General features: G+C 49.1%; 1 protein-coding gene across 1 annotated transcript in view; it reads right to left on the bottom strand.

The window, feature by feature from the left end:
- Positions 1-12,235: 12,235 nt before the first annotated feature.
- ARHGAP42 (Rho GTPase activating protein 42) overlaps positions 12,236-18,386 on the bottom strand; it is a 139,337-nt gene continuing 133,186 nt past the window's right edge. Inside the window, exons 22-24 of the mRNA XM_007520717.3 lie at positions 17,616-17,678; positions 14,599-14,678; positions 12,236-14,238 (exon numbers count right to left, since the gene is read on the bottom strand). Coding sequence (XP_007520779.1) covers positions 14,150-14,238; positions 14,599-14,678; positions 17,616-17,678 — 232 coding nt within the window. The 3' untranslated portion in view covers positions 12,236-14,149. The remainder of the gene's footprint in view (positions 14,239-14,598; positions 14,679-17,615; positions 17,679-18,386) is intronic.

Genomic DNA, 18,386 nt, shown 5'->3' with positions numbered 1-18,386 from the left:
TTCCAGAAAGATACACATGTCCAAGGCACCTTCTAACTTGAATTTATATGGCGACAAGATGCTTGTACCACCTCCAGTCTGTCACTTTCCTAACAGAACGGGGAAGAGAACAATCTCAAGGCAGGAGGAAATAAGACTTCCCTAGTTTTCAGCTTAGGACATCCACATTCCCTGGTAGACCCTATCAGATAGCCTTCATTTTGCATATGTGTCTGAGAAATGGTTTTTTCAAGAGCTGGAGGCTGCTCAGAGCACACACCAGATTGCCACGGCTTGGTCCTGGCACCACGGAGAAGCACCATGCACAGCACCAGGGAAGCTCCATGGACAGTGCAGCACTTCCTGGTGCTTCTCCTCCTCCTCATTCTCCTCTCTCTCTCTCTCTCTCCAGCACTTCCTGGTGTTTCTCCTCCTTCTCACCTTTCTTTCTCTCTCTCTCTCTCTTTCTCTCTCTCTCAGAATCTAGAATGAAATGATTGGGACAGGCAGGTCACTCAGCGGTAAGCATGCACAAGGCTGTCAGTTTATTCCTGGTACCATGTAAGAAAAAAATAAAGGAAAGCATTGTTTTCAATTGAATAGATAGTTTCTTTTAACATAATAGACATTTTTACTTGGAAGGAGACCAGATTTGAGCCAGGCAGATACCCAGAGCCTGTGCGGGGCCGGGGCATGTGGTTTCATGGGAGTCACAGTCTAGTGGAGTACAAATAGGCAATGAGATGCTGGCCAGCTTCTCCATGCTCCCGGGTGCTTTGCAGACTTCTGCCCAGAGCCTCTGCCCTGAACTTAGCACAAACTAAAGCCATGCATATCCAGCACAGCTCTTCTTCTTAAAATACTGGACAGAGATATCCAGACGGGAGAGATGGGAAGAAGAGAGAGAGAGACCTGCAACACTATCTCACCACTCACGAAGCTTTCTCCTTGCAAGTGGGGACCAGGGGCTCGAACCCAAGGCCAGGCACACTGTAATATATGTGGTCATGGGAACGGGTGGTGGCACACCTGATTAAGCACACATGATACAGTGCACCAGGACCTGGGTTCAAGCCCACATCCCCACCTGCAGGGGGAAAGCCTTGCGAGTGGTGAAGCAGCATTGCAGGTGTCTCTCTGTCTCTCTACCTCTCTGTCACTCCCTTCCCTCTCGATACTTGGCTTTCTCTATCCAATAAAGATAATAAAAAACTAAAACTAATATGTGCGGTCAACCAGGCGCGCCACCCTGCAGCCCTGACACGGCTCTGAGGACCGTACTTGCTGGTGACTGATGCCCCAGGCAGAGCGCCAGTCCACCTGCTCCCAGTGACTCCTGGGGCAGCATGCTGGGCTCTCCTGGGGCTGCTCTCCTGGGCATTGCTGCTTCCAACTCTGTGTCAGCAAACAGATTCACCCACATGCGACACACGATGGAGATTGTGTCCTCAGACTATCACCTAGTCTGCTAGTCTCCTTTATTTAGTCAAGTTCTATTAAGGGATCTGTCGTGGACATAAGCCTCTGTGAAGGCCACGGCTGAAGTGGGTAACATGCCATCTCTGTGCAGCGGGCTCGCCACCCAGCCCCGGCTCCCTTTACCTGTCTGCCCACCCTGGCATCGGCCCCTTGTGCCAACTCCCGTCTGCTCTCTGCATTCCCATCTGACTTTGTTCCTCTGCTTGACTTCACCGCAACCCATATGAGTGAAATCAGGTAGCATTTATCAGACTTACTTTCACTTTGTATGTTTCCACCGGTGTCATTCTACATGTGAAATCTCGTCACAGACCTCATCTTTTTTTGTTTTATATAAGTCAGTGGTACCCCAGTTTGCTCACTCCTTTTTCCATGTAGGGAATGGAATCAACTTGGAACTTCACATTTACACAGTTTGCTAAGAGGCTCCCAGATCCATCTTCCACTGTACCTAGAGGATTGAGGGTGGGGAGAAGTCCCTTAGCACCACTCTGTCTTCCACTGTGCTCCATGTCTTGCCAGGGCTTGAACCTGGGGCCTCTTATGTGTTAAAGCGTGTGCTCTAGGGGGTGAAGTGTCTCCTGGCCCCAGTAATGCGTTGCTCAAAGACCGAAAACATTGTGAGGCCATGCGGCCAGGTGACCTTGTCCTCAGGAGGCGGCTTGCTTGCCTGAGCTGCTCACTGGGGCCACACACAGCGGCTGCCACCTTGGTGCTGTCTGTCCCTGACCACAACAGTACGTGCATAGTGATTGCTTTTTAAGGCTTTTGCAGCTGTAACTGAGACTTCACTGGTCTGAACTGACTTTTCCAAATACACATATGGAAAGAGGGAGGGAGGGAGAGAGACCACAGCACTGATGCTTCCTCCGCTGCACAGCAGTAGGGCCCTAACTAGCCTTGGGCCATCTTCTCCCTAGGCATGGCGGCTGCTCCTGTTTCCTCAGCACACCCTCCCTGCCTGCACCTCTCCCTCTTGCCATCACTCTCCCTTCTCCTCCTCCTCCCCTTCCTCCCCCTCCTCCTCCCCCTCCTCCTCCTCCTCCTCCTCTTCCTCCATTTATTCCCTTTTGTTGCCCTTGTTTTATTGTTGTAACTATCATTGCTATTGTTGGATAGGACAGAGAGAAATGGAGAGAGGAGGGGAAGACAGAGAGGGGGAGAGAAAGACAGACACTTACAGACCTGCTTCACTGCTTGTGAAGCGACTCCCTGCAGGTGGGGAGCCGGCGGCTTGAACCAGGATCCTTACCTTGGTCCTTGTGCTTCTCGCCATGTGCGCTTAACCCGCCTGACCCCTCACTCTCCTTTCTTGTTCCTGGTCTTCCCTTCCCTTCAAACTCAGCTAAGATCTTACCACCTGAGATTAGAGGGTAGGAAGCCACACTAAATTCATTAGCATTATTAAAAAAAATCATAGCCACAAGGTCATTACTGGGGCTAGATGCCTGCACAGTGGGCCCAGCTTCCTCCCAGCAGGCATCCCCCCACCTTTCTTTTCTTAAGACAGAGAGGGGAGGGGGAGGGAGAGGAGGAGGAGAAGAGCCCTGCAGCTCATGACCCCCCCCAAGTTGGGGTCCTGGAGCTTGAACCTGGGTACTTGCACATGGTAATGTGTACTCATCTGGCACCACTACCTGACCCAGATTTGTAAAAGTCATTTAATTGTGAGACTGGGAGGTAGTTCCCAGGAACTACCTTACCATGTGAGGCCTTACCATGTGAGGCCCTGGGCTTGACCCCGGCACCCTGGCAGGGGAGAAGCCCGGTGGAGCAGTTGTGTCTGTGACCTGGGAGGGGGTGATCGTGCTTTGCGAATACCTGTCATGTTGAGTGAGACACTTGACCTTCGTGTCAGCAACTCTGCCATCACCCATCAACACCCCACCAATAAAACAAACAGGCAAATAAAACATTTCCAAGGTTGGGTTATTGGCCCCCAATACTGGGAACATGATAAATGAATGTGTGCATGAGTGTGTGTGTGTGTGTGTGCATGAGTGTGTGTGTGTGTGCGTGTGTGTGTGTGCATAAGTGTGTGTGTGTGCATGAGTGTGTGTGTGCATGAGTGTGTGTGTGCATGAGTGTGTGTGTGTGCATGAGTGTGTGTGTGTGCATGAGTGTGTGTGTGCGTGTGTGTGTGTGCATGAGTGTGTGTGTATGCATGAGTGTGTGTGTGTATTCATGTGTGTGTGCATGAGTGTCTGTGTGTGCATGAGTGTGTGTGTGTATGAGTGTGTGTGTGCATGAGTGTGTGTGTGCATGAGTGTGCGCATGAGTGTGTGTGCGCATGTGTGTGTGCATAAATGTGTGTGTGCATGTGTGTGTGCATGAGTGTGTTTGCATGAGTGTGTGTGCATATGTGTGTGTGTGCATGAGTGTGTGTGTGTGTGTGCATGAGTGTGTGTGTGTGTGTGTGCATGAGTGTGTGTGTGTGCATGTGCATGGGTGTGTGTATGTGTGTGTGCATGTGTGTGCATGAGTGTGTGTGTGTGTGTGTGTGTGTGTGCATGTGCACGCACGTGCAATGATGGGGCTAATTCTTGGGTAATTCCCAGAAGTGTCTCACTCCTCTGCAGCCTCCAGAGAGCCACTGTCACCTGCTTAGTTTTCCTGGTCATTAAAATACAGTGGCATCCTAGTGTCAGCTGATCTGCATTTCCCCTATGAAGAGGCCATCTTGTCTGATGTTAATGTGCATGCAGTGTTTTCTTCTTGAAATTTCCTCCTAACTCCCTTGGCCAGATTCCCTTCATGCTCCTTCCTGTTAGTTCTGGAGCCCTGCTCAGCCCTGGCTTTCGGGGTGCAGGCATGGACCCTGGACTTTGTAGCCTCAGGAGGAGTCTTTGCAGAACCATGATGCTATCTCCCCACTGCAAGTATCAGCTCTGTCCTTTTCTGCTAGACAGATCTTCTCTCATCTCAGGAATCTGTTTTGATTTTCTTCTGTAAGAAGGTGTCTGCACCCTCTCCCTCCACCACCCACGTCTCCCCACCCGCTCCCTGATACCCACTCCTCCATAGCCCTTTTACTTCATCTTCCCTTTCTTATCCTTATTTCTTAGTTTCCACCTATGAATGTCCTTCCCCTAGTCTTAATGCCTTTTTTTTTTGGGGGGGGGTATAAGTTTTGTGAGCATCTAGTTTCTGTTATTGGCCTTCTATAAGATTCATGACTTCTAAGTTCTTCTCCCATTCAGTGGGGTGTCTTCTGTTCAGTGATGGGAGCTGTGCAGAAGCTCCTCCGTTTGGCATAGCCCAACTGGCTTATTTCCATTTTCGCCTGCCTTGCTGTTGGACTTGATTCCTTAAAGATGCTTCTAGAGTGACCCCAGTGGAGTGTTTGTTCTGCCCATGCTTTCTGCGCATTGGTGGTTCGTGATGTGCTGGCTATGTCTGTGCTCCAGTTGGAGTTGACTTCTGCTCATGGCGACATGTGGCGGGCTTGCTAAGCTCTTCTGCATGGTTCAGCCTAGTCTTCTCAGCTCCATTTGTTGTAAAGACACTCCTTTCTCCGTGTAATGTTTTCTAGGGGGCTGGGTGGGCCTACCAGGTCTCTGTCTTTCTCTCCCCCTCTGTCTTCCCCTCCTCTCTCCATTTCTCTCTGTCCTGTCCAACAACAACAGCAATGACAAGGGCAACAAAATGGGGGAGAAATGGCCTCTAGGAGCAATAGATTCCTAGTGCAGGCACTGAGCCCCAGTGAAAACCCTGGAGGCAAAAAGAAAAAAAGGGTTTTTTATTTTTTGGGGGGGAGATAGCATAATGGTTATGCAAGGAGACTGTCATGCCTGAGGCTCCACAAAGTCTCAGGTTCAGTCCCCTGCTCCACCATAAGCCAGAGCTGAGCAGTGCTCTGGTTTTAAAAAAAAGTTTTCTGTTAGTGCAAGGACTTAGATTTCTAGAATCTGAATATTTTCCCCAGTCTGCATGTCGGTTTTTGTTCCAGTACCAGGTAGGCTTTTATTTTTTTTCTTTGTCACCAGATTTGACAGCTGGGGCTTGGTGGCCACCGTGAATCCACTGCTCCCTGTGGTCATTCCCCCACTGTCTTTAATTTCATAAGACAGAAGCTGAGCAGACACGTGCAGCGCTGCCTCACCACTTGGGGCCTGGGCCCAGAGCAGGGGCTTGTGCGTGGTGATGTGAGGCCACTGGGTGCTCTTGGCCGTAACAGCCCTGTAATAAGGTCTGAGCCTTTTGATCTCCCCTTGTGTTTGGCGGCTAGGATTTTGTTGAGGATTTTGGTATGTGCGCATCAGAGCTAGTCGCCTGTAACTGTTTTTTCCCTCCCTGGTTTCGGTCTCAGGGTAATGCTGGGCTTATAATAAAGGTTAGGAAATGCTCCTATCTTTTCTATTTGGGGGGGGAAAGAATTTTAAAAAATTAAAACTTTTTTTTGAAATGTTGCTTTATAAGACTGTAGGTGTTTTATGGGTATATTTTGCATCTTTCAAAAATAATGTGTTAAGTTTTTTTTTGAAGAATTTGCATATTATAGATATGAAATCTTGAACAGTTGGTGGAATTAGTAAAGATTTTTAATCCTGGGGTTAGTTTTTTGTTGTGTTTTTTATGTTCTGTCTTTTTTTTGGGGGGGAGAGGGAAGGGTTTTGGTTTTTGGTATGATTTTTATTACTACTTCAGTCTCCTTCAGTGTTACTGCATGTTCAGATTTTCTGCTCACAGTTGTCTGGAAAGGTTATGTGATTCTAAGAATCTATGCATTTCTTCTGTGTTGTGTGATTGGCCTTCGGGTCCCTGTGCTGTACTTCCTCTTCTTTCCCTGGGTTCCTGTGCTGTCTGTCCTCCCCTCCCCTCCCCTCCCCTTCCTTTCCCTTCCCTCCCCTGGGTCTCTGGTGCTGTCTGTCCTTCCCCTCCCTCCCCTGGGTCCCTGTGCTGTCTGTCCTTCCCCTCCCTCTCCTGGGTCCCTGTGCTATCTGTCTTTCCCTCTCCTGGGCCCCTGTGCTGTCTGTCCTTCCCTTTGCTGACTGGCTTGGAGGCCAGTGGCTGAGCCCTGCCCCTCTGTGCCGTGTGCACAGCATCCCCTGGCACCCAGGCAGAGCAGACTTAGTGAGCCTGGTGCTGGTCCTGGCCTTGTCCCAGCCTGGACACCCACAGCCCTCCTGTGTCCACCCTGAGCCCCAGGCCAAACCCGGTTGCGTCTTGGAGCCCCAAGTGCCTCCACAGTGCCCGCGGGGTTCCTGCAGACATCTGCACCAGCGTCCCCTGAGTCAGCCTGAAAGCGGTCAGGCCATGTCACTGTGACCTCCAAGAGTCATTTCCTGCCGGCTATTTGTCTTCTGGGGCTTGATGCAATGTGTCGTGCGGGCACTGGCCTCCCCAGGGGCCTGGTCACATCAGGCTGTCTGTCTCTCTCTGGTCTGTGTGCCTGGCTGCTTCCTCCTCAACCCCCTGCTGAGCTGTGTCCCCTGTGCCCAGGGCTGGCCCTCGGGTGCTGGGACGGCCCCTGTGAGGGAGGGCTGTTCCCTGAACTGTATTTTTCAAAGACTTGGTCATGAAACTGTTTCTTTTTAAAAATCTGAATCTTATTCTTTGTGACTTTATCTAAGGACCCCCATTGCTGGTCTGGGGATGCCAGGGCCTGATCTTGCCCTGACAGCCCCCCAGAGATCTCATCCAGAGTTCTCTGACCTCAGCCTCGCAGGCCATGGTTCTGTCTAGTGGAGTGTGTCCTGGTCAGACTGCATTTCTGAGCCACGCCAGACTGTGGGGGCAGAGCTCTGCTCTGAGATTGTCCTCACAGGACCAGGCTTCCCATTCTCTTCTGGACGAAACAGATCTACCAAAGTCTTCCCTGGGCGTGGCAGGACACAGGACTTTCTAAGCGCCACGTGCTGCAGAGGACACTGGGCTTAGGCCCAAGTCCTGCCACTACCAACATGACGTTGGCAAGTCAGAGAAGCTCAGCTTTCAGCCGGAGTTTCTTTTTGTTAAGAAGGGTTTGTTGTTAAGAAGGGTTTGTTGCTGAAGACAGACACTTGGCTGGGTGTGTGCACACTAGAGCCCCAGCACCTCATGGAAGATCCGTGGCACTGGGGAAGCTCTGCCTCCTCCCCCCAAAATTTGAATGAGGAAGGAAGTTGATCCAGGAGTGGTCAGATCAAGCATGTTTGAGAGTCCGGCGCTCCCCTCAATAAACGGGTGAAGGAGACATCCCGTAGCAGTTGGTGGTGTTGGAGGGTTATGTGCTCAGCCTGTGAGCCACACCAGGTTTGGAGCCATGAGGTCCCAGTAATGAGCTGTAAGGTTTCACCATCACCGTGGCAGTGTTTCTGGGCGCCTGGCACTCACACAGATGCTTTTTACATGTCAGAAGTTCCCACATGCCAAGGACGGAGACTCCCGCAAACCCCTTCACGGCCAGGGCAGGCCCCAGGGAGAGTAAGCATGCAGGGAGCAGACTCCTCAGTGGCCCTCTTTTCTGGTAAAGGAGAGATTGAAGCATGTGAGCGGGTGTCAGAACCTGCCATGTGGATGGGGCCTGGGGTTCTGTCAGGGCCCGCTGCTGGTGGCCGGGCTGCTGGCAGGTTCAGAGAGCTGACTAGCCGCAGGCCGAGTTCTGCTGAGCCCCAGGCTGAGCGTCCAGGGTGCCCTCTGCAGAGTTCAGCTGTCCCCTGCATTCAGTTACTCAAGCGTTTTCCTCATTGACACCCACGGGGGGCTTCAGACTCTCATCTGCACCTTGCTCCCCCCTTCATTTCAAGAACTGTTGTGTGAGAAACCTGCTCCTTAGCTTCTGACTATCCAAAATTTGTTTTAACAACACAGCATCTTTGGTCCTAAAATGTAACTGTTTAACATGATGTTCTAAACTTGGAGTGGGGTACTTTTTTTTCTTTCTCTTTTACTTTTATTTAATGGTCTGGAAAATCGAGTTCTTTAGCATAACCACCAATCATCCAGTTGAATGAAGCAGCTGAGCATTGGCCCAGCAGCAAGCAGGAGGAATCCTCCGCGTCTGATCTCTGCCCTCGGCCACGAGTGGCCTGTGCAGTGGTCCACAGTGAATACACCATCTGCATGGACGTCAGAGGGTAAAGTCCTCTCCCGGGGCCAAGCAGTTTCAGACACATCAGTGAAGCAGTTCTGCAGCTGCGTCCTCGAGTTCTGAAGGGTTTCCGTGAGTGAGTCCCCTTCTCTGTCGCTGGGGCTCAGAGCTGGGACAGGTGACGACTTAACTCTTGAATAAAGGGGTCACAAGAGGGACCGCCAGTCCACGTCACCCTCTCGTGGCTACTTATGTCTGAGCTTTGGCCTTACTGTGTACATCACCATCTTCCTCCTGTGTTCAGGACGGGGTCTGGGCTCCGGTGCCTCTGCTGGGCGGTTTCTCTGCACTTTCTATGGCTGCGCCCCAGCAGGTGGCTGTGTGGGCGGGCATTTGCTGGGAAAGAGCCCCTCGCCACCCACCGGAGACAGACTCTGCTCAGCCATGCCCAGGAACCTTATTACTTGGTTAGTTAAGATGGAGGCTGCCAAGAAACGCAGTAGCTTTCCATACTCTTTCTCCAGAGTTAGCCACCAATGCCAGCCCAACCTCAGTTAGGGAGATTCACATTCTTCCTGTTAGAAGCAAGAGGAACGTGTTTCAGTTACTACTCGAGGCTTTCCCCTGAAGATGGCTCCTTTGTGTTTTTTTAAGCACCCAGTCCATACAGCCTCCTGCACAGACTTCTAGGAATTGTGGCTTGAGGTGAAACAAAGCCACATCCTCAGCTACTGCCCCTGTGCTCAGCTCAGCATCTCTGGAGCTTCCCCTCCCCCTCGCTGTTGTCTGGAAATGACACTGGGAGGCAGAGTCTGAGGATGTGCAGTGTAGGTGAGCGCCGGCAGTGTGGACCCGAGGACAGGTCACCCGAATTGGCTTCCAGGGCATGACAGGATTTTCATGAGCTGAAAGTTCCTGGTGAGATTGTGTATTGGTTGTCTGACACTTCAGGGTCCCAGGTTCAGTCCCCCATACACCACTGTTACCCAGAGCTGAGCAGTGCTCTTGTGTTAAAAACAAAACAAAAAAAAAAAAAAAAAGCAAAAAACACATTTCTGGCAGGTCTGTCTTGATTGGATCTACCAGCCATTTCCCAGCAGCCCCTGCCCACAGCCTGCCACATCTGGGTAATGTTTGCATCATGTAGGCCTGTCCATTACTCTATCTGGTTGGTGGTGACCTGAGGCCAGCAATATCAGATGTTTCTGGTGTCATCGCTTTGGAGTGCCGTGAACTACACCCCTGTAAGACACTGGACCCGGTAAAGGCGTGTGTTCCGATTGGCCTGCATCCTCAGAGCCCCGTCCCCAGACACAGCCGTCCTGGGATCTGGCCAGCAGCACTTGGCTCCTAGCCATTCAGTTATCATGTCTCACTTGAAATCAGAAACTTGAAATGATTAAACTCAGTGAGGGAAGCAAGCCAAGAGCTGGGTTTCTTGCTTCCAGTAGCCAGACTGTGATCACCGGGGCAAAGCTCATGGAGGAAACTGCCAGCTGGATGTGCTCATTCTGGGTCAGGGAGAGCTCAGCCTGTTAGGGTGCAGGACTGGCATCCTGGAACTACCGTGTGTTGGAGCTGAGCGGTGCTCTGGCCCTCGCCTCATAAATACAGAGAGGGAAGGGAAGCAGAGGTGCTACTCCAGTGAACACAGAAAGGGTGAGAAGAAGCAGCAGCCTTGTGCTGATGTGGAGACTGTTTGAGGCCTCTGGACAGATCAGAGCAGCAACATTGCCCTGTGCAAGGACCCAGGTTCAGAGCCCAGCCGTGAGGCAGTGCTGCGGGAGTCTCTCTCCTTCTGTCTCTATTCAATAAATGCATAAAAAGGTTTAAAACACATTGAAGAAACACACTTTAGGGGCAGGGAGATAGCTGACCCAGTGGAGCGCACACCTGAGCCTGACATTCTGGTTTTTTCTCATGAACCACAGAGGGGCTTACTGGCATCTGGCACAGTGAATATTCTCCAGAAACCTTGATTCTAAGCAGATCTATCAGAGAAACCCCCATCTGTCAGCGTGGACAGAATCTAGGGAAGGCCGTTGCTGGCCTGCGTGGACACCTTTGCAGGGCTGGAGAAAACGTGCCAGGGAGGCAGGGTGGGAGGGGACTGGGCTGCCGTGGCTGCCAGGTCAGCTTCTTTGGCTTCTCTGTGGAGCTCCCCTGTGGGCCCGCAAACTGCTGTAGCTGGATGGGGTTTCCTGAGGTGCATCCAGCCCCAGTAAGGATGCTGTGAATAACAAGGAAAAGTTCACATCTGCAGACATGTCAATAAAGTATGAGGGGTGACTCCAGCTTGGGGAGGGGAATTCTAGTGGAGACTGACTAAGACCCACGTTGCCATCCGATGACGTGACAAACTTGTGTTGAGAGTCACAGCAAGATGACACTCACTGCGGGGGTGGTGATGCTAGATGTTTCCTCAAGAATGTTTAAGTGGGGGGTTGGGCAGTAGCGCAGTGGATTAAGCGCACGCGGCCCCCAGCTCCCCACCTGTAGGGGAGTTGCTTCGCAAGTGGTGAAGCAGGAGTCTTTCTCTTCCCATCTTCCCCTCCTCTCTCCATTTCCCTGTCCTATTCAACAGCAACAATAACAAAAACAAGGGCAACAACAAGGGGAAAAGGTGGCCTCCAGGAGCAGCAGATTCAGAGTTCACGCACAAAGCCCTAGCAATAACCCTGGAGGCAAAAGAAATACATAAATAAAATAAAAGTTTAAGTGAGGGCCGTAGCTTGTTTCTTAGAGATAGACGAGGTTGCAGTGTAGGGAATGCATGGTTTTTGACTTACATATGCACCAAGAAGCAGCAGCAGAAAAAAAAAGTGACCCCTCCCCCACATCTAGTTTCATTTTTGTTAATTCAGTCTGAATGCATGACATCTCCAAGGTGCACTGTGCTTGCCCTGCTTTGGGGCAAAGACCACTAGTGCAAATCCTTTTTTAATTTTTTATTTATTTAAAAAATTTTTAAAAAAATATTTATTTTATTTAGTTATTCCCTTTTGTTGCCCTTGTTGTTTTATTGTTGTAGTTATTATTGTTGTTGGATAGGACAGAGAGAAACGGAGAGAGGAGGGGAAGACAGAGAGGAGGAGAGAAAGACAGACACCTGCAGACCTGCTTCACCGCCTGTGAAGCGCCTCCCCTGCAGGTGGGGAGCCGGGGTTCGAACCGGGATCCTTATGCCGGTCCTTGTGCTTTGCACCACCTGCGCTTAACCCACTGCGCTACAGCCCGACTCCCCACTTATGCAAATCCTAATTTCCTTAGGCTGCTCAGGTCTCTCCAGCTTAGGTCAGTGGGCCCTAGGGTCGCCAGCTCTGGAGCCTCTATCATAGGGGCTCCTGCAGAGCAGCTGGCCCAGAACCATCTGATACCTCCCAGCCCTTCCTAAGAGGCCACACCGGAAAGTGCTGACGTGAGTCTTCTTGTCTCAACAGTGTGTCGCGAAGCTGTTGCATCTCGCTCAGACCAGGTAAGTGCCCAGTGCCACTGACCTGCCGGGCTGAGTTCCTGAAGGTAAGCTGCTAAGTTCCATTATGCTTAAGTAACACAAAGTACATACTTTGGCACTCTTATTTCTAGATTTCTGGTTGTCTCAGGGGCACCATAACACTGAAGCTCCTGGGCCAGTATATGGCAAGCAAAGCAAAGCACAGCCCACGTGAGCTGTGTCCCTGGCTCTTGGTATCTGGGTCCATTCTCTCTCCCATAGACCTGACTGCCCAATCATTCCTGATAGCAGAGACTCGGGCTAAAGTAAAATGTGCTTACATGGTTTATTTTTAAATTTAAAACAGTGTAAACATACAGTGAACATATGGTGGCAATGTAGTTTAGAAATAATGAGGTTATTTACATATCTGTGTAATGAATGTGTGTATATATACACAAAGTGCAGATAAATACAGCAACACTACAAAATAAACAAAAAATTCAATGATAATTTACTGACAATCATTTCTATATTTATTACTCATCTTAATGGCTGCAGAGAGTCCTAGTACTGAAATATATCTTAATATTCATATAAACTATAGTACCTCAAATCTTAGCAGTCTATAAATAGGATTCTGGATTTCAAAAGTCATCTTCCTGCCTAACCCCCTGTATTTTTTAATCTGTAAGGGTTTCAGCTCAGCATTGAGCCTGTGGTGTTCTTTGTGAAGTAGGGGTGTGGGAGACATGGGGCCAGAGTGTGGTCTGGGATATGCAGACCCGCTTGTGGTGATTGTCATTAGCATTTTTGAAATGTTTCATTTATAACAATACAAAGTGTGTTATCGATCAGGGGGAGGGGTGGTGGGAATTGTACCCTTCTTATGCCACAGTCTTGTTGATCTTTATTAAATCAGTAATTAAAAAAAAAAAAAAGGTGAGTTGTCCAAATGGGAAACCGTTCATGAAGACGCAGCTTCTGGACAACAGGTGAGTCTAAACACCTCCCCACCTTATGATTTTTGGGTTCCTTTCTGGTAACGTTAAGGCCATAGTAACAGCTAAGAAATCACATATTGAGAGAACAAAACCTCTAAGTTGTTCTAGCTCTAACTGTAAGTCCAGTTGGGCTACTCGGCACACAGGTGGGCTCAGAACCCGGGGAGCAGCCGGTTTGAGCAGCACAGACCCACTGGGCTGCCTCCTCCAGGGGCGTTCCGGCAGCAGGAAGACAGCTGCCCTCTCAGACAGTCACATCACAGTGGGGACCGGGTGCTCCCTGTGGTCTCGGGCCCGTTTACACACAAGACTGTGACGTGGAGCAGCACGCCGTGATCTTCTCAGCGTGTAGCTATAGGAAAAGCGGCTGTAAACCAAGGCACCATCTGTGGCTGGTTACAGATGCAAAAAACCATCCTCAGATCTGGGCTCAAGTGAAAGCACGGTCTGAGAAGCACTTGCATTGCTTGTTTCAAGGATGGCCACCCTGAGGAGGGAGGGAGTGCTGGGCTTGTGTGAGGATGAGTTCTGTCTGCAGTTAGCACTGTCAGTCTCTTTGGGGAAGGGCTTTACACACCCTCTAAACCAGTGGGCAGGAACCCAGCAGCCACAGGCTAACCAGCTCCTGATGAACGCGGGGCCCAGAAATCCTGGTGCTGGGTCAGGATGGCAGTGCCACAGGCATGGGGAGGATAAACTGCCTCCTCTTGGCACCTGTCTCAGTGAGGTCTGTGTGGGTCTTACAGCCATCATAAACATCGTTGCTTTTAAATATAAAACAGAATGTATTTCCTGAAATGTTTAGGACCAGCAAGACAAGCATATATAATAAGCATAGCATGTCTTTATGAGAACATAAAAGAATTATTTGAATCACATTTTAAGTAATGATTCCACGGTTCCTCAGAGACTCGGACAGTGAAGAACAGATCTCAGACTCCTTACAGCAGGTTTTTTTTTTTTCTTTCAAATTTCTGGGATGTGGTACTAAAGACAGTATTGAGATTTTACAAATAAACAAACAAACATGGGATGTTAGAATAAGGAACCAGCCAAAGAGTGGATATGGTGGTCACAGTTTCTCCTCCATTGGTAGGGAGCTACACTGTCTGCTGGTGGAGACTGGAGAGAAGTGGACTGTTTGATTCCCTGTGCAGACCCCCCATATCTGTGTCAGATACAATCACAGCACTTATCTGTTACCATGGATACCATGAAGATTCTACCATCCACTAAATAGTATTAGAGGAAGACAACGTAATTTTCTGGGACTAGTCCTGTTTTGCCTTCGTAAGTTGCCTTCAACCATCCTGGTTCCACTGATGGGTACACTGGCAGGAGAGAAAAAAAAGGATGTCAGTCAACATTAACTTTAAACCGTGTATAGACACAGGTGCATCTAACTGCCAGAGCAACACCCCAGCACATGGATAGCTGTGAAGTATACGTATGTTTGCCTCCAGAGCTAGCGCTAGGGCTGGGTTCCTGTACTGCGAGTCTACTGCTCCTGAAAGCCTTCTTTTTTCAGTTGTTGGATAGGTGGGGATCCGTGCACTACCACCCCCGACCCCCAAAAGCTGTAAGATCTCCCACATCCCCACGGTAATCACTCTCCCGCAGTGGAGAAGCCAAGAAGCAGCTAGTTTGTACCCCATCCTGAGGTGGGTGAGCAAGGCAGCGTCGGCACTCACCGTTGGAGAACACCGCCCCCTGCGGGAAGGAGAGCTCGTGGCTGTGCTCTGCTTTACAGGAGTACATGGCTCTGGCTTGGCTGAAAGAGCAGAGAGGTGGTAGAGAAAGTCCTTACTTGCACACGTGTGGGGGGACCTGAGCCCCAGCCCTCGACCCGCTACTGTGCTTCAGCTCCTGGCCACACAAAGTGGCGGCTTCAGGAACAGCACGGTGGTGTCTCACCCTATTTCAAACAAAAACTCAGGAATAGAGGGGTTTTGCAGGTACAACTTGCCCTAGTGGCCAGAAAGCAAAGAAAAAAAAAATGTTCCTTTCCATCCTCAGATTGGCTCTTTGCTGTCTGCAAAATTCCACTGCTCAGCCCAGCCTATTCAACACAGAATATTAGTTTCCAATTTAAGTCTTATAGGGAAAGATTTTATTGTTGTAAATGTCTGATTCAAGTGAGGGTTACAGAGCAAAGACTGCATAAAGTTTTTTTTCAAAGAAATCTAAGTTTGAGCCACTAAATTATTAAGAGAAACATAAGGAAATAGTTTCTAGAGGTATAGAGAAGATCTAATCCTTGCAGGGCTATAAATTTTTAAAATTACCTTAGTACTACATTTTATAGGATGGGACAGTGGGGAATTACATGCAGAATAATCACACTTTTAAACAAATGGATCACTAAGTATGTGGAGAATACCTAGCAGAAAGTACTGTCTTGGCTTCAATTATCTGTGCAAGTGACTAGACAGGCAGAATCATCTGACACATGTAACTACAGGTGTTAACTCGGCAGAGAGCTTTGATGATTTAAAGCAGTTAGCTTGTCGTGACAGTGAAGTTTTCTGTCCAGGTGCTAATGCTTCATCTTTTACTGAAAAAAGATGTGAAAATAAGTCACCTATTGTAGCTCTCTCTGGAAGACCCTAATCTCTGAAAAGGCTTTTGAAATCTTGCTTCTTTCAGGCAATCCTCAAAGGTGTGTCTTCCCTTCTGCAGAGGCAGGTGACCTGCTCACCAGCCCTGGTCCTAACTCCAGAGGGCCTCTTTGGACCTGCACACAGAGGATATTGAGATGGTCTGTATTTACTTCTGTTATTTAGCCTTTAACTCATAAGTACACATGAGGAGACCCTCACTCAGGTCCTATTCCTGGCGTTGAAGAAAGAAAAGAAACCCACTAATCCAAGGCTGGGGAGATAGTGGTTTTCACATACGACTTTCATGACTGTAGTCTTGAGGCCACAGGTTCAATCCCTGGCACCACCATAAGCCAGATTTTAGCAGAACCCTATTGTCTCACACTCTCTTTATAAATCTCTAGTTAAAAATACTAAAGAAAGAGCAATAGTAAAACCTGCCACTCCTGAAAGTTCAGAAACATTTACAATCAATACTCTATTCATTTCTTGGTTGTGGGTTGGAGAGTTCTTAAAATTTGTCATCTGTTGTTTTCCCAAGTCATCATCAAGGCTTGGGCTGATTTTGGCTCCCATTTACGGTGGGGGACCTGTGGGTGGGTGGAGCAGTTAGAGGCTGACACTGTAGGTTTCTGTCCATGGTTACGGGACAAGCTTCACGAGTGAGGAAACAGGGCTTACCCTATGGCAGCTGTCAGGAGTCTTTGTACCTTGAGCCTCTCCTCCTGCACTGAACATGCTTTTGGAAAGGTCTCCTTGTCTTGTTTCATAGTTTCTGCCACTCTTGGCAAGACCTTCTGTCTTGCAATTTCCTTTGCCCCTTAGTTACTCTGTAAGGACTATGGCACTGCTGGGGACCCTCCCCTGTGAGGAGCATGCCTGTCGGGCCCAGCATTGCTCCATCCCAGACCACCCTGCTCTTGTGTACTCACGAGCTGAGGTCGAAAGCTGTGACTGTGCTTTTTAAGTCTAGGTGAGGCCTTGACCTCTTTCTCACATGGCAGCAATGTAGTAGCCAATCTTAGTCCAGCTCATAAAATTCTCCTCATGTATTGGGTTGCTGGAAAGGTCATGATGCATTTTTGCATACAATAAAGGGGGGCAGGGGCTGGTGCAGCTGCGTCCCCCCTCTATACCCTTCCATCTCAACTTCTGTCTCTGTCCAAGAAGTAAATAAAGAAAAAATACATCGTAACTTTTCTAGCAACCTGCCAGGAGCATCACCTTGCTCTTCTGTGCTTTGAAGGGCTCCTGCTGACCTTCAGCATTTAGCTTCAGGGTGACCATGCATTCTCTGGGAGGAGTGTGACACAGGCATGCTAACTCACAGCTTGGACCAAGATTTCCAGTGAGTCTGGCCCTGATTTCCACTGCGCTTATTTCTGGATGAGTCTAAGATTAAGCTGGCTTCTCGTGGGCTATGTATAGGATACATATTCTGGCAGAGGTTGAGTCGTCAACTCTGGGATTTTCTTGATGACAGGGAGATTGTTTAATGCTCCCTAAAGGAAGGGCTCCATCTAGTGGAGGGCCTCAGTCATGCAAGACAAGATTCAATCTGCCACCTTACCTTGTCTTGAATAGGACACCCAGTGGCAGTAAACTCACTAACATGCTCCTTCCTCACCAGGCCCGGGGAAGTCTGTTATTACCACTCCCAGCATTGTGTGGGAGCTTAATAAGCACTTTGATAAAGTCAGTAGAAATGTTAATGCCTCAATAACTGTCTTCAGAGCTATCTAACAGTGACTGTATTTATCCAGACAGAGGAAGCTCAAAATTGCCTTTGTACATGCTTCAGCCACACACGTTAGAGAAACAGACTCTAAGCTTTTGCCAGATCTCAGTACTGAGGATCTTCATTAATTAACATTTACATAAGACACTTCAGTGAGGACAGAGGTGGGCTCACTCAGTCTAGATTCTGCCAGAAAAAGCTTTGTACTTTACATAACCACCCACCAAATGACTGTCAACTTGCGTCTTTTTGAAAATTAGATCAGAACTCTTGCTTTGAGTGTCTGGAGCAATGCAAGCCAGTGTGAGTGAGCACAGTATCTCTGTGTACATACAAACTTGGGTCTTGCTGAAAAGTTTTGGGAACTTACCGCCCAGAAGAAACTGGCTTAGGGGAAACAACATTTTCAAACAGTTGAGCTTTCGCTGCCACACTGAAACAAAATTTTAAAATGCAAGTTTCATTAAAACCTTTCTCTCAAATTCAGGGTTATTAACAAGAACAAATGATCACGGTTAGTAAAGTGGACCTGCGTGTTGATTGTGTTGATCTTCACATGGAAGGGGTCTTAGGGCACAGGAGCTGTGGAGTCACAAGGGAAGTCAGATCAGCTGGCACAGGAATCCTTCATCCTGAGAGTGAAGCCAACAGTCTAAAATTGCTTCACATAGTTTGAAATAGACCCTGTGAAGTGCTGTAGGTCATTCTTGGTAAGATGTCTGTCCACACTAGCTGTGTCTCCCTTCCCCTCCCAAAGGCTGCAGTTGACAGCCATCCTGCTATAATAAGCTGCCTTGCTCCCTGGTGGCTAGCAGACCTATAAATGGTACCTGTGTACCCTGTGGAAGCAGGATTTCTGACTCCAACTCCTAAAAGGTAGTTTCTATGGAAACAGGCTTAATAGAATGTCTTGACTCTGTGAATGCCACCCTAGTAAAAAAGGGCACATGGAGAAGCAGCAAAGTTAGAACCCTGGGTGCGAATCCAGCTCTGTACTTACCCCTTGGCTACATGGGAGCTGGACTCTGGGTCTGTCTGCCATGTGAGGCAGGTTTTCCCTACGTGCGGCAGAGGACAGCAGTGGGGAGGGGACAGCTTGGGGCAGCAGGCGAGGGAGCAGGCTGCTGGTACAGGCCCCATG

Source organism: Erinaceus europaeus, chromosome 20, assembly GCF_950295315.1.
Source record: "Erinaceus europaeus chromosome 20, mEriEur2.1, whole genome shotgun sequence".
NCBI classification, from domain to species: Eukaryota; Metazoa; Chordata; class Mammalia; order Eulipotyphla; family Erinaceidae; genus Erinaceus; species Erinaceus europaeus.
This window is presented reverse-complemented; position numbering and strand designations above follow the sequence as displayed.